The sequence below is a fragment of the Pollachius pollachius genome (genome assembly GCF_949987615.1).
Source record: "Pollachius pollachius genome assembly, chromosome: 1".
Classification (NCBI taxonomy): Eukaryota; Metazoa; Chordata; class Actinopteri; order Gadiformes; family Gadidae; genus Pollachius; species Pollachius pollachius.
The window spans coordinates 46,268,056-46,284,710 of record NC_136934.1 but is presented as its reverse complement, the minus strand read 5'-3'; the positions used below and the strand labels follow the sequence as shown (position 1 = coordinate 46,284,710).

Here is a 16,655-nt window from a genome sequence, read left to right as displayed (position 1 = left end):
GGTGTTCTGACACACGATGGAGACATTGACCACATATTTTCCTTACAAGATACATTCAGAACCAATATCGGTTGATCGCCTGAAATGGTTACGTTCTTTTTTCGATGGCCAGCCTACAACTGTATTGGCTGTATATATTTTTAATAATTACTAATTATACATCAGGTCATGTGTTAAGAATGGGTTCATATTATGGACTAATATCCATGGCAGAAAAGGTTTCCCTTGTTTGATGAGTCTAGGTCTGTTTATTATTGCAACCTGATGCCATTCACACGAATAGAGGTCAAATAGGCATTTTAATGTGCTGTTTACTTTGATGGTGTGTGTATAGGCGGATGTAGATGCTCAAAGGGTAAGCATTGAACTCTGATCATTTACTGACAATGTGTTTTAATATGACCATCTGAATATTCACAAAGGTACAAAAGCTTAGAAAAGCAAACAGTCAAGTTATGGAAAAGGAATACAACAAAATATAAACACAAATATAACTTTATGAACTTTCAGCATTTAAATCCAGTATTTTCAATCCTTATAAAAGAACAGATTCGACAAATTCAATAAAGTAAAATTATCATTTTTTTTAAATAGAAAAACATTGCACTCCTTTGTACATTCATTTAAAACTGACATTACTTTCAAAAACAGAAAATCCTTTTGATGAGCTTGTCAGCAGTCCAGTACAAACTTATCAATCCAAAAAGAATGGCTAAAACAAAACAAAAACATTTCATTGTGAAACCAAATCCTTCCTCTCAAAGGGTGAGAAAACCGCACAATATTTGTCTGACCTTCAACCATAAAATAGCGCAATATGTACATCTTAAATAGTCACTCATTACTAGGTATTCACAAAGGGAAACTGAGAATCCCTTTTGTTTTTGTAGGGATTCTTATCATAATTATTCTGAAATGGTAACGGCAAAAGCTCAGCCCCTGATTGGTTAAAACTTTTTCATATTTGGCACAAATATATTAGGCCTACCCCCATGGAAGCAGGTAACCAAAAACACTACTACGGCCACAGGGGGGCGCTATAATTCACGGGCAAACATAAAAGGACAGGCCAGCCCCTTACCCGTCTGATACAAATCGATGTAAAATGACGAATTCGCTCAACACGAGTCCCCGGTATCGCTGGAAAATGGCGGCTTCAGGCGTTGCCTGTGCATTTTGGTAGGGGTTGGCTCATTAAAGTTCATTTCCTGTTAGAGTTCAATCGATTCCTACTCACAACAAAAGGAGTTCAAATCCCCACCCTTTCATCCTCACCTCCTTGGCTAGGTTTTAGACAAATCCCACCTTCAACGTAGTGAAGCATCTCCCTGTTTATAACTCTGTTTATAAAAACAAGTCTGTGGATTATTTTACTCTTATTGAGCCGCCTACTGTCAACGAGCAAACGTGTGTCTTAGTGTTTGCGTTTTTTACCTGTGTGTGTTTGTGTGTGCGTCGCCGTACACATATGTAGGTACGGCTCACCCGACTAGGTCAAAGTGTGTGTGCGCCGTTGGTTCCGAAACAACCATAATGGGGGCGTTAGTGTATCATCTTCTCCTAAATAGTTATCTACTCTTCCTTCCATCCCACCCTACACTCTCCTCCTACTCATTGAGCGGCTTGTGCGTCTTGAAGCACGAGTCGTCCTTGGGCACGCCGGCGAACATCTTCTCGTAGATCTTGTGCACGGTGGTGGTGCCCAGCACGCGGCCCACCTTCTTGACGGCGCGCAGCAGGGCCCGAGGGGCCCCCGTGCCCCGCAGGGCCCTCTGGCTGTGGTTCAGGGCCTTGGCCAGGTCCTGGCCCGGGTTGGCCCTCTTCCACAGGTGCAGCAGCTGTAGGACGTGCTGCGCCGGGGGGCAGGAGGCCGTCACCGCCGTCACGGCCTCCGCAGACACCCGGGCCCCCGGCAGGCTGTCGGAGAGCAGCCTGAGGTGGTCAAGGCTGACGTTCTTCAGGCCGCCGCAGCGAGACACCTTCCGCTCACAGAGGTTCACGCCTGGGGAGAGGGACAGAGGGACAGGGAGTCAGGCTGGCTCTGACGCGGGTGTGAACACACGTACACAACACAGAGTGCTGGTTGTTGGTGATTGATCCAAACGTTTGGCACCACTATGGCCACAGGGGGGCGCTATCATTTGCGGGTAAACATAAAAGGACATGCCAGCCCTAACCAGTCTGATGTAATTGGTGTGATGTGATTGCTCAGCATCATCATACGACAATGTGCTGGTGCTGATGGAGTGGCAAGACGTCTTGAAGGAAGGATCCTTTTTTTTGTTAATGTTTAGTTCGGATGTTAAAACAGAGGCCAGTAAGTGATGAGCCTTAATGTAAGGAATTGGGTCACATTACTTTTATAAAATAGATAAAATAAAAGTTAAACTGTGGTGATTCAACTGCCTTTAAGTGTTTTATTTTTAGTAATTTCTCATTGTTTTCTAGGTCTACTCGTTTCCAACGTCGTTGCCTTCCTAGCCAACATGTCAACAACCCCTCCGCTCCACTCCACAATGGCCGACCTTGTATGATGCCGTACAGCTTGTCCTGGTCGCGGTTTCTCTCCCTCCACAGGCGAAGCAGCTGGAGGATCTGCTGCTGGTGGTCGCAGGCCTTCCTCAGCCGCTCCAGCCCCTTACGGTCGACCCGTCGGCCCGGCAGACTCTCCATCAGCCGCTCCACGGGTACAGCCGACAGCTGCAGCGACGCCAGCGACTGGAAGATGGTCTCCTCGCAAAGCGTCATGTCTGCTGAAGAGAGAGTGAGAGAGAGAGAGAGAGAGAGGGAGAGACCTGTCAAGATCCGTGAGATAGGTAGGAGTCAGGTTGATAAGCTGAGCCAGACAACCGGTTCACAGAACCATCTGGGAAGTCGTCCTTGGGAACTGATTGGATAAGCAGATTCAAATACTTGGCAGGTGGTTGGTCCACACCACTGTGGTTCATCCAAAAGAGCAGAAATTTTGGAAGAGCCTCAGCCACCTAACCTGCCCCGAGGCAGACTGATTGGACTCTGGCGTTGGGTGAGGCCGCACACCTGTTGCACATTGAGCAATCAATCTGCAACCAGCCATCACCCCACACACTCACCGATATCCTGCATGGCAACACGGAGCACCAGCCTCGTGTATCCTTATCTGTGTTGAGAGGAGCCCAGCAAAAGCCACCTAAGAGGAGTGTAGCAGCCAGTGCCGTCGGTGACATGGCTGCACCTGGCTCGATGGATTCTCAGTTGAACGTGATCGCGCAGGGGTCATAGCAGAGGTTCAGGGCCCATAAATGTTGGCTGGGGGATGGCCACTTACAATATTTGTTCTGAACAAATAAACATACTGTCTTTTTTGGTCATTTCATCATTTGTTTTAAAGACACAGAGATGGAAAATATTGATGAACAATAAACACACAGAAATGTTTATTGTCAAATTCTTTTGTAATGACAATGTAAAAATAATATTTGAAAATACTCTGTGGAGCAAAAAGTGGCTCCACAGAGGGGTGACGGCATGAACAAGTCTGGCGGCCCCTGAGTGAGAGAGTGAGTGATGAGAGACAGAGGGCTCTTGAGGTATGTTTGGGGAATTATATGGGCTCATTGTAGTGATCCAATAATGTACTATCCAAATAAAAAGCTACATTTGTCTGCCAAATATCGAAAAGATATTGAATCCAAGTCCAACCCTAGGGTAACTGACCCCTATTATGCCGCGGCTCCATTAGCAACCTGACAGGAAGCCCTGAGGTCGAAGCAACGACAGACAAAGTACAGAAAGGATTTCAGTTAGCAGACCCACCGATCATTTGTCAAAACGTTTTAAAGGAGGCTCTGGCCTCGTTTTAGTTCCTGATGCGTGATGAAAGCTTGGCTGGCCCAGGTCTGGAACCGACCAGCGTTCCGGCGCCTTCCCAGAATCAATCCCGGGGTTCCCCCCTCGACTGCTTCCAATTTGACGAATGGCTCTGTTTTTTCTTTGAGCCCTAACCCATAACAAGCCGAGCTGCTAAACGGTCTCAGTGTTTCCTGGAGACGATCTGCGGTCCGATGGAACGCTGCGATGCGATTTGTGAATGGATTTATTTTTTTTTCGTTCTGTTGAGCTGTGGTTTTTTACAGGGGAACAGGAATAGTGCATCATGCTTGAGGTTCCTCGTGCTTACAGTGACTGTCCGCATCGGCCTTCCATGGCAGAGCAACAAAGAGCCAGGCCTCGTTCCCGGGCCTCCAAGGACTGAGAGTCACTCTCCTCTGGGATCATTCATCTTCATTATGGGTGGGAAGGGGGTTGGAGATGTTTGGTTGGTCAATCAGGGGGGGCCGTTATGACATTAGTACCGTAAACATCCCTCTTTGTTCATCTCTCTGGTCGGTTCTCCCTGCTGCGTTTTCATTTGGAAATGTGAGAGGAAGGAATGTTATAAAAAAAAAAGAATGGAATCTGAACAAGAATTTTAACCAAGGAGATTCCCAATCCCGGGGGATAGGAAAAATAACGATAGTGCTGGACATGTTCCAGTATCAACATTCGGAATTGTGGGATGAGTTAATAGTTGAGGTTTGGTTTACTAGGAAATCACATAATGGCATGTGTGTGTGTTTGTATATGAGCATGTGGATGTCAGCACACTCCACAGTGGTTGCAAAGTGGTTGACTGTGTCCCAAAACTACCCTGGCCTCTCAGAAGTACAAACTCCATGCTGGGTTTGACGGCCATTAACTAAAGAAACACGGCAGGCCGGCCAAACCAGGGAAATATCGATACGCATCAGAACACTCAGTGTTGGAATGGAAAGTTGTTTCTCAGAAGTTTCTTATCCATCATTCGATCCGTCTCTTTGTTGTATACGGGGAATGGGTTAACCAAGCAATTGTAAGTGCTTGGCACTTGTTTCTATGAACATCTGTACCATACCGACAGCGAAATATTGTTGTTTCTCTTTCTTCTGACAAATGTACTTAATATAAAAATTTAAAAGGCGTCTGCTTAGCGCCCTGAATGTTCATGTCTCTTTGTGTTTTGCAGTGAAAAGTCCATGATTATATCTTCTCACCCTGTCTCTCTTTTCAGCTCATGGCACATTGCAACAAATTCAAATCTTCAACCGTATTATCAATGCTCAGCTCAACGGGGGGGACTATGTTACCTGTGTTGCACTGTATGTGGGGCAGGGAGCACTCCGGCGCCAGGTTCTTGCCTGGCCGGCTGCAGAGCGTGTTGCTGGAGGGGGTCCCAGCCCTCAGCAGCTTCAGGCCCAGGGCGCTGCAGTTCCTGTGGGGCCGGCACGCCTCTGTGGGGGACGCCACGCTGGAGAAGCTGCCCTGTGGACAGCGCTCGCACACAGTGTCGCTCTCCGGCGTTCCTGGAAAAAATGAATCACATATTTACATTTTATTTGTTTGTATCACATATTTACATGTCATCCGTTTCAATTCATTCATCACCCATGTGTTCAAGACCATTGAGAGGGTGAAGTGTGCAAGATTTTTGTTAAATTTCTTTGGCAGACTCACATCAAGGACATATCTCTCGGAAAAGTTGTGTCCCTCCAGAAACGCCTAGTAAATCGTTCTCAGTGAATTTGCCTCCCAAGGGTCACTTTTTGCAAAGCAAAGCAAGAAGCTCATAAAAACAAATAGCGTGCGCTGAAGCTGGTTATGGAACCAGCACATCTTCACTCTGAATCTGCAGGCTAGGGGCAGTACAGAGATGGTGTGGTGGCAGCAGTTATCTGATTTGACCTTTTGGTTTCCTGGTTTCCATTTGATCCTATTCCGGCCTATCCCTGATGCTTTTGATCTCCTCTGTTGGAGGCTGCTCTCTGCAGCTCCCAGGAACCACAGCACTGATACAATCAGGTTTGCTTATCAGATCAGGGCTTTAGGGCGAATTAAAGCATGCTTCCTCATTTTATGCGTCCCATCTGTAAAGTTGTTCCAGATCCACTGATATACACGCATGTACACAATGTCAGATTGGGTATGTGAGTGTGTGTGTGTTTGTGTGTGTGTGTGTGTGTGTGTATGTGTGCCCGTGTGTGATCGCACATGTGTCTGAATTTGTGTGCCCTCTCCTCTTGCGTGCGTACGCGGTTTGCGTGTTGCCTTGTTTGAGAGGAGAGTTACGAGACAAAGAGTCGCAAACAAATAGCCCCATTGAGAGCCCATTGCAGCGAGTCAAATATGTGTATTGTGGTGCGGACCAAAGCGAGGCCTTTCCAGGCTCAAAATGTGGCTGAAATATCCCAAAGCCACAGCGCTAGGCTTTGCATAACAAAGGCCAGCGCTCCTGCAACCGGGGGAAACCCCTTAAAAATAGTCCTAAGTGGCCCCACATAGACAGACCCTAGGTCTCTCCCCCATATGAATGAATGGAAGATGTTGGCTGGCACGAAACCGCTCTTCTGAAGGCATGGACCCAAAAACCACACAAACAAGGTGCTTAACGCAGCTCTGGCGACTCTAACCACACCTTCTCACACACTTATTGTGTGTTGTTCGTCCTGGCGCTTAATGAACGCACTAATTGTATGTTGTACGTCCTAGCGTTTAATGAACGCACTTATTGTATGTAGTACTTCCTGGCACTTAAAAATTGTACTTAGCATTGAATAACATCTTATCCTAGCTGTCTTTGTTGTATGAGGGGAATGGGTTAACCTAGTGATTGTTAGTGCTTGGCACTTGGTTCCATGAACATCCTTATTGTACCCACAGAGATATATTTTTTCTCTTCTTCTGACAAATGTACTTATTGTAAGTTGCTTTGTATATAATCGTCTGCCTTGTACCCTAAATGTACATGTGAATATAATGCCAAGCTCTATGGAGGTAAAATAGAAATTGCTTGGGGTGAGTGAGTTCACATGTGAGTGTGAAACAAACATAACTGTCACTGGTTCTGTTAGTCACTGGTAGGTTTATTCAAGATGGAAAAAAAGGTCACGTTGCCCAGTGTGTGGAAAGTGTGGGAGAGTGTCAACTGAGGCGACCAATCATCACTGACATCCGAACGGAAAAGGATGATGTTTATACAGATTTATTTAAATATTATACATTGGGGATTTTTTGAAAGCCAAGTCATGAAAATAACAAGCTATTATTAGATATTATTGGAAGCCCTGATTTGCGTTTGACATTTCAATGAGGAAGAGGTGTAATGAGGAATTGAATCACTGCCTTGTGATCCCTCGGCAGACTGTTCAACTTTTAAACTCGATATTTTAAACGGCTCACTCACACACGAACACACAACAACTACCCCAGTGTTATTTGTATCATTGCATGAACCTACCGGGTGCCGCCACTCCGTGACCAACGGGACAGGTGTTGTGGATGATGCAGAACTCCACCTCTAGGTGGAACCCTGGAGCACACTCACAGAGCTGGTCGTGAGTGCTGTTACACTGCTGTTTCACCAGCTGCCTCTCCTTACACACCTGCACACGCACGCATACAAACACCAAATAAATACTTAATATTAGAAGTCATCGCCAAGAGCGAACAAAATAGTGACATAGCTGCAGTGGGCTCGGCCGTCGAACACAATGTCCGTCACTTAGTGATTAACAGAGAGACTTTACTGATGATTTTACAGCTGTGATGAATCAAAACCAAAGAGCTCATTCTCTTAATCAAAGCCATGTTTGTGCAAACACGCTTCCACACAAATAAATCCCAGATGAGGTCTGAAGTTTAACATAAATTATTCCCAGTGGTGATGTCGTATTCAATGTATCTTTATCACTTTTTGACACTGAGGATTTCTTTTTGTTGAAATCTATTTTTGGAAATTTGTTAAACTCATCTTCAACTTAAAGCCAGTTATTTTATTACTGCCTGAATCCAGTTGAGTCCAGTTGAGAACCCCATGGGCTACGCTCTACATCTTAGAAACCAAATTAATAGTTTGTGTAATTTTTATATACATTTTCCACCGTGTTTGTTGGAGAAAACACATCCTGCATTATATTAGGAGGAGGACGCTATATCGGTATAAAGTCTTCACATCGCCACTTTACTTATTACATTATATGTGTGGCTAGTTTATAGTGACTGAACTGGACTAAAATATTCAAACATCATAAGGTCACCATCGCTAACTCAACAATAAACAACACACAGATACACACACACACACACACACACACACACACACACACACACACACACACACACACACACACACGCAGATGGGTGTTTCAGTGGACGGTTTAGATCTTGCATTACGTCAGGGATCACACACCCACTTACACATACACACAAAAACACGCAAAAACAACCGCATGTACCACACAAAAGAACCAGCGGCATACGCACCGAAGTGCAGTGCTGGCAGGTGTCCCTCCAGTGCCAGTGCTCTGCGTAGTGCCTCTCTGGGCAGGGCTGGCACAGCGTGGGGCCGTCCGGGGTACAGTGCTGCTTCACAGCTGTGCCGGGGGGGCACTGGTCGCACAGCAACAGCTCAGAGGTCACAGGGTCCCGGTGCTGGTACTTGGGGGGCTCGGCTTGCAGCTGGAACGCCCAGGTGAGCGAGGCGGTGAAGACCTACAGGAGTAGTGAGGGGACACGTGAGACGCGTCGGGGGAGCCAGGTCGGGTCCTGCGGTGTGTCGCGTGTTTTAGACGCGACACAAGGTCAGCCGCGGCTTTAGGCAGCATTGTGGCGTCTTGGACTGTGCTACAGAGCTTTGGGCTAGCTTGTGAGGTCATACACGGCGCCAAAGGTTTAAATTATTTCAACTTTGAAGCAGGTCATCGCCATAGGCAGCGGAGGTGACCCCTTCCCCAAAATTGCGGCATTATTTTCGCCAAAAAGGCTCAGGAGCAGCGTCTTGTTGGTCTCAAGTGTGCATACCTAGCATCAGTGTCTATGTAAGTGTGTTTGTGTGTGTGTGTGCGTGTGTGCGAGTGTGAGTAAAACATCTTATCCTTGCCGCTGACTGCATGTATGGTTCATTCGGGTCCATATTGTATTGTTGAACTTGTTGTACGCAGTGGGGGACCTAAGATAGGATTTAGCTCTTGACATTCCTGGCATTCTGACTCTCTCGATGAAATAACCTTTAAGTGAGTTCATATTAGCTTGTATATAGGAAGGGAGGACAGGAGTTAATCTAATCCATGGTTAAAGTAGCTAAAAGTATAGCCAAGCAAAGCAAAATACGCCACAGACACCATGGAGTGCAAACTGAGCAAAGCAAACAAAATCAAAAGAAGAGAGAGACCCTAAACTAAAACCAAAGGTGTTTGTCAGCCTTCACATGCGTGTTGGTTTTTATTTATATTCTGTAACTGTATTATCGACCCCAACTCTAAATTCCTACATGACGATGACGATGATGATGATGATGATGATGATGATGATGACGGTTTGGCTCACCAGCTCACCAGCACCCGACACAACCCCTCCTCCCTCGCGCTCCCGTCCTCCCACCTAGACATCAACATCCTGCAGCACGGAGAGAGCGGGCAGACAGACCTGGCCGGCGTCTGTAATCAGGCTCCGTCGGAGCTCCGCACAGCGTTTAACGACAACAAACAAAGACAATGGCTGCTCATTGGACGACCGAGTCTGAGCTGTTGGATACGATTTAAGTCACTTTCTCCGCCGCTCTCCTCCTCTCTGTCCCCTTGACACGCAGCCAGGCAGCTGGCTGCGTTCACGTGCACGCCAGATGTCGTGACGGGACTCTGGAGTGGCTCCGCCGTGCACACACTGTGGACTTTCCCGTTGGCAGGGACACGCAGCATCACTAACTGGAGCAGTACAATAGGCCTCGGTCTGCCTGTGTGTGTGTTTGTATGTGTGTGAGTGTGTAAGCGCGTAAGTGTGTGTGTGTTTGTGTGTGTGTGTGTGTCTGTGTGTGCGTGTGTGTGTGTGTATGCGTGTGTGCGTGTGTGTGTGTGTGTATGCATGTGTGCGTATGTGTTTGTGTATGTGTGTGCGTGTTTATGTGTGTGTGTGCGTGTGTGTGGGTGTGTATGATGTGTGTATGTCTGTACGTTTGCGTGTGTGTGTGCATCAAATGTATGTTAAAATGAGTATGAATCTGTATGTGTGTGTGTCTGTCAAATGAACGTATGTGCATGCATGTGCGCCTGTGTGTGTGCAATGTGCATGTGTGTGAGCATGCATGCCTGTGTGTAAGTGTGAGTTTATTTTTCTACATTGGTCCTGTGGTTTTTCCCTCCTGGCTACTGTTCCTATGCAATACTTGTTGGAGGTTACTGGGCTTTCCCCATTTGCCACCACACTACAAAACACTCCAAACACGCACGCACACACACGCACGCACGCACACACACACACACACACACACACACACACACACACACACACACACACACACACACACACACACACACACACACACACACACACACACACACATACATATATACATATTCTCTCTCTCTCTCTCTCTCTCTCTCTCTCTCTCTCTCTCTCTCTCTCTCTCTCTCTCTTAATTAGCAGCATGTGTGTTTGCTCATCTTGCTCACCTGCCAAACAGGGCCCATCTGATTACCACGCCACAGTGTGTGAAAACAGACCGAGACCAATAGACAAGGCTAATTCAAATGTTATTCATGAGTTTGGTCATTATATGTGAGTGTGTGTGTGTGTGTTTGTGTGGGTCTGCAGCTTTGATATAAAAGCCCTACACAATACAAAGCATGTTTACATATGGGTCTCTATGAAACCCGTCTCTCTATCTGTGTGTGCGTGTGGACAGAATGGTAATCCGAGAGATGGATAAATAGAGACAAAGTATGAACAGGTGTGGATTTTCCCAATCGGCACTACACAATGTATACCAATAATATTGAAATCAATCTTCAAATGCTACGTGTGCTTGTGTGTTTGGGTGTGTGGTGTATGTGTGTTCTTTTGTGCATTTGTGCATATGTTTGTATGCGTGTCCATGTGTATGCGGATGTGTGTGTGTGTGTGTGTGTGTGTGTGCGTATGCATGAGTGCCTATGTGTGTGTGTTTGTGTGTGCTCAGTGTGTGTCTCTGTGTTTACACACGCGTCCTGTTCAATCCTCCTATCATCCTCATGTACCAGAGGAACACAAACAGGGCTTCTGAGGAGCAGGAGAGACGAAACCAAAGAAGAAGAAAAAATGGAAAAAAAAGAATAAAAATAGATCAAATAGCATTGAAAGCCCCCAGAATAGAAACCCAAGCTTCAAACAGCGCGGCTAGTGAGAGTACCATAGCGTAGCCTAGCGTAGCAACGTGCGGCCGGTTTTCCCGGCAGCACTGTGCGGTGGCCGGCCCCCTGGGGGGGGGGCCCTTTATCAGGGGTTGGGCGGCCGGTTTAACAAATTGCCCTGGTTCGTACCCTGGGTGGCCTCGCAGCCGGCCTCCAGGCCTAGATGGCCGCCCGTTGACACAAATCTGAAGAACTGGCTGCCTACGCCTGCTGTTGAAGTGTCACTGAGTGTTGGACAAGTGAGGGAAGGAGAGGGAGGTGGGGGGAGGCGAGAACGGGGTCCAGGCTGGGCTGACCGTAGCAGCGCTCTCTGTGGGGTGTGTGTGTTTTCATTGAGAATGGAGGTTTAGATCAACGGTTAGGATGCAGTGTACTGGGGGCCCTCCGTTGGCACAGTGGGGGGCCACCAGGGGGGGAGAAGGCCCCTCAGGAGGGAGTGGGGCCCTCAGGAGGGAGTGAGGGTCGGGGAGGGAGTGAGGCCCGGGGAGGGAGAAGGGCCCTAACGAAGGAGAGGGGCCCCCACGCAGGAGTGAGGCCCTAACGAGGGAGTGAGGCCCTAACGAGGGAGTGAGGCCCTAACGAGGAGGTGATAAGCGAGTGCTGGAACTAGATGTTTGCACACGGGGGATGTGGACTTAGTGCTGTAGAGTTGGCCAACTGATAGCTAAATGTATTCAAAGTGAAAAGATCACAATGATGTGTGTGTGTTTGTGTGTGTGGGTGTGATTTGTATATAAATAGGAGTGTGTGTATTTGTGCACATATGGAAAAGCACATTCAACTGCGGGTGCATGCAAAACACCTGCGTCTGTCGGGAAATACCGCAGCACGGTAGTACCATAAAACCGTAGTACTATAGAACAATATTCTACTATAGAATATATACGTTTTTTCATAAGCAAAGCGAGAGTGCGAGTGAAAAAGAGGGAGCGAGAGAGGGAGAGAGAGAGTGAGAGCGAGAGAGAGAGCGAGAGAGAGAGAGAAAGAGAGATTGAACTCTTCACCTCCCTTTCACAAGTTACCATCTGACGACATCACAAACAACCACTGGAAACCCAAATTACACAGCACCCTGGGTCCACTGACAGACTAAATTATACTGCCAGCATCATCACAGAGAGACTCGCTTAGATCCATATCCTACATGGACCACATTAGAGAGAACCAGAGAGAGAGAGACGGACAGATAGAGGCAGAGGGAGAAAGACAGATTGATATGTAGCTAGAGAGACAAATAGAGACAGAGAGAGAGAGGCCGATAGATAGATATGTCGATAGAAAGGGACATAGGGACAGAGAGTGGGGAGAGAGATAGATATGTAGATAGATTGATAGACAGGTAAAGACAGAGAGAGAAATAGACAGAAAGATAGAGAGAGACATAGAGACAGAGAGAGAGAGAGAAGAATATTTGGATATGTTGATATGTATATATATATATATATATATAGAGAGAGAGAGAGAGAGAGAGAGAGAGAGAGAGAGAGAGAGAGAGAGAGAGAGAGAGAGAGAGAGAGAGAGATAGATAGATAGATAGATAGATAGATAGATAGATAGATAGATAGATAGATAGATAGATATACAGCCAGATACTTATATATATATATATAAATAGTACTAAAATCCCTTCAAAAGGTTTTAAACATGGGACGCCTTTCAACAACACGCATGTGACATTTGCACAACTAAAGCAAGCTGCTGAACTCATACCAAGACATAAACATCTTAAAAAAGTGCCAATCCACATTAGTGCGTTCACATGTTTCTCTCTACTCGCTGCACGGTGCTTCGTGAGCCAGATGGCGTTGCAGCGATCCGAGAGGACCAATCCCTCAGCAGTGAGGGGGTCACCCTCGGACCCATTGCCCAATGAGAGCTAACCACTGCCGTCGCCGGAGCCGCTACCCAGCAGCCACCAGGGCACATGGCTCCAGTTAGCAGACCCAGGTGGTCGAGGGGAGTTTCCACATCCCAGTCGTGCGTGTGTGTGCGTGTGTGTATGTGTGTGTGTGGTGTGTGTGTGTGTGTGTGTGTGTGTGTGTGTGTGTGTGTGTGTGTGTGTGTGTGTGTGTGACAGAAACAGGTAAAAATGGAAGGCACATACGGAAGTATCGTTGCAGAACTGACACACACACGCACACGCACACACACACACACACACACACACACACACACACACACACACACACACACGCTTATAACGCGCCTGTGGGGAATATAATTATGACTGAAATGCATCTTCACATGTTTATGTTATACATCATAAAAAGGTTTTCTTTATTTACTTCTAACCCACAAAGGAATACTCAATATAAATTCAATATTCAATATATATATTCAACATGAATGTAGAATCAATTTAGGCTGACACCATGATTTATCACTCTCCTTAGGGCAGCAGAGATTTGAACACAGCCCTTTGTGTGTTTTTTCTATCAGCCCTTTGTGGTGTTTGCGTGACCTTAAACACACACCGTAAATGTCCATGTAGAACCATTAGTGTTACATGATCAGGTTTGCACAATGTGCAAAGTTTAAATGAATTAAACACAGGATGATACGGTAGATGGCATTAGCTCATGAATGGCTAAGTATACGACTATATGTAGGAAGAAATAAAGAGAAAAAGTGAAACAACAAACGACTTAGTAATAGAAAGTAGCCCACATATTATATGGTGTAAAACAGAAGCAACGGTTGAAATTAACCAGGGACCTACTGGAATCACTGATCACACTAACACCTCTGTGCACCCCTGGACATCAGCACTGTGCACGTGAACATCAGCACCGTGCACGTGAACATCAGCACCGTGCACGAACGCATCCCCATAGCAAACCTCACACACCTGCGCAACGCTGATGGAGAAGAGCGAATTGGAAACACTGGCACACACTATTCAGGTACTATACTGTACTGCTACTGCACCTTCCATCTAATGCTGAGAGCAAAACCATTGGTTTAAGACAAGAAAAAACACACATAACCATGCTATCACGCCATGCACTCACACAAACTAACACTCAAACAGACGCAAACACAAGAGACTACTAAGAGACGAACACCGACATGCTCAAACAAAGACATGCACACAGACACAGACACACACACACACACACACACACACACACACACACACACACACATACATACATCCAAATGTCTAACACACACACATCAACACGCTAGCACACAGACAAGCACATGCTGACATGTGTGAACACACAAACACACACACACACACACACACACACACACACACACACACACACACTCACGCGTGGTGGGTCACTGAGTTAATTACGCACAAGCTCCTGTCATGCGCACGCCCACACAAACAAAACAGTCTTATCACTTATCAGTGTAACTGTTGAAGGAAGAGGAAGTACGGTAATTCCTCTACCTGTCCATTGTAGCCCACTCACACACACCTCTACCGACCCAATCAGTCGTATTCTATCTTTTTGTCTGCCTGTGTGACAGCCTGTCTGACTGTCTTTCTGTCTCTCTGCCTGTCTGTCTGTCCGCATCTCTATTTATCAATTTATATTGAGGCTGGATAAAAAGCTTAAAGTACCATAGAGAGGATTTTGGAGCCATCTACTTAACCAAATAGATGTCGGTGAACATCTTTATTTTATTTAAAGTTGCCACTCTAGATTGTAGATTACCCCCCCCCCCCCCCCCCCCCCCGCCCCGCCCCCCATCACACACACACACACACACACACACACACACACACACACACACACACACACACACACACACACACACACACACACACACACACACACAACACACATCTTATATTCATCCCTGCACGCGTGAGAGCATGCAGTATGATTTGGGGAAGTCAACACGTCTGCTGGCAACTGCCACCAAGTCGGACAAAGAGACACGTCAACGACAAATAAATATACAGAGCAGGGCCGGCCCGAGGCAGAAGCCAACTAAGCCCAAAGCTTAGGGCCCCCCTGGCCACCAGAGGGCCCCAAAGAATGCATGAAGTGTCCCCAAAGGGGACACTTCAAACATTCTTGATATATTATATTAAGTCAAAGGTAATCATTAATTATACATCTAAACTTCGACAGCACAAGCACAGTCAGTTAGCCGGGAGCTACACTTAGCGTGAAAGTGTGCGTGTATAGAAGAGGAGGTATAGAATAAACAACGATGATCACACAACATGGAATGTAAGCAACACAGCTACAACTGTAACATTGATCATGAGTGTTAGATTAACAGTAGGTGCATGAATGTTCAAGCATGGACAATAATCAATAGTATAGGTTCCACCGAGAGGTTGGGGGGCTCTACAATCAAATTCTATTCAGGGCCCAATAAAAGCTTGGACCGGCACTGATGCAGACACAGAGACGTGACAGAGACGTGGTGTAGCGGCTCGACAGGTGGAGAAGTTGTGGGTGGAGGGATGGCAATAATGCTCCGCACTCATACACACATTCAAGCACGAACGCACTCGGATCGCGCGCTCACTCACACACACACACACGCATGCACGCACGCACGCACGCACAGACACACACACACACACACACACACACACACACACACACACACACACACACACACACACACACACTGTGCACACATTACAACATCGGTATACTGTTTTAAACACTACAGGGGATGATGTGTTCAGCTCTGATACACATATTGAGATGTCACCGGGATGCAAAATACTCCAAACGTTCCGTAGCACCCCATGCAAAACACGGCCAGGGAAGTGATGCTTCAACAATGCACTCAGCCGCGCAGTGCGTAAAAGTTCAAATCAAAGGAAACAAAATGCCAACACTGGTTGTCATTGACTACGTTAACCAGATAAGATACAACAGTCTCCGTTAAAAATAATCACAATAAGGCGATGAAACCAAAACTCTGATTATTATAATGTGGGCTAATGTAATAGGAACAGTAGCCTATGTAAATCATCCCTGAGGTGTAGGGCTATTTGTTTAATGCTCAGAGACTGATAACCTTTTCCCCGATGCAGAACGTGCCAAATACCTGACGTGTGCGCTCACACCGAGCGCGCATTCCCGGTGGAGGCGCCAGAAACACAGAATCCACTTCTCCGAGTCATCCATCCCATGTGGCATTCATCAAAATGTCCATAAAATCCCTTCGCAAACAATGTAGCTTAAGCTCAATAAACACGCGAGCTAAGCCATCGAGAGGGACACACATAATCAGTTTACTCACCAGGATAATTTTCATGGCTGGGTTTGATTGAGCTATCCGAGAGCACATCTCTCTTCCGTATAGTGGACCGCGGTGTGATGGGCTCTTCTCCATGAGATCCCCTACTTATAGAGGAGCGACACTTGGAGAGAGTGTGTGCCCACCCACCTAGACGCCACTTCCCATACTCCCCTCTTTCGCGCGCGCGCTCTCTCGTTCTCTTCCCCCACC

General features: G+C 46.6%; 1 protein-coding gene across 2 annotated transcripts; it reads right to left on the bottom strand.

Annotated features, from left to right (window-relative positions):
• Positions 1 to 97: 97 nt before the first annotated feature.
• Positions 98 to 16,581, bottom strand: LOC307090992 (tumor necrosis factor receptor superfamily member 11B-like). Of its 2 annotated transcripts, none has more exons than XM_079757813.1 (6): positions 16,446 to 16,581; positions 8,317 to 8,544; positions 7,292 to 7,436; positions 5,145 to 5,360; positions 2,526 to 2,753; positions 98 to 2,002 (listed from the first exon to the last, which is right to left on the bottom strand). In XM_079757813.1, exons 1-6 carry the CDS (start codon positions 16,536 to 16,538, stop codon positions 1,608 to 1,610), a joined length of 1,305 nt encoding a protein of 434 aa, XP_079613939.1. In that variant the 5' UTR covers positions 16,539 to 16,581; the 3' UTR covers positions 98 to 1,607. The 2 variants fall into 2 exon arrangements, with proteins under 2 accessions (XP_079613939.1, XP_079613940.1); XM_079757814.1 differs by having other exon boundaries at positions 2,526 to 2,750.
• Between the last annotated feature and the right edge of the window lie 74 nt (positions 16,582 to 16,655).

What these genes read in the sequence shown, in the direction of transcription:
- LOC307090992 (XM_079757813.1), bottom strand. Translation starts at nt 16,538, where the DNA reads ATGGAGAAGAGCCCATCACACCGCGGTCCACTATACGGAAGAGAGATG. An exon ending in CCTGCCAGCACTGCACTTCG is followed by an intron (nt 7,437 to 8,316) that starts GTGCGTATGCCG and finishes GTGCGTGTGCAG; the next exon opens with GTGTGTAAGGAGAGGCAGCT. An exon ending in CCACATACAGTGCAACACAG is followed by an intron (nt 2,754 to 5,144) that starts GTAACATAGTCC and finishes CTCTCTCTTCAG; the next exon opens with CAGACATGACGCTTTGCGAG.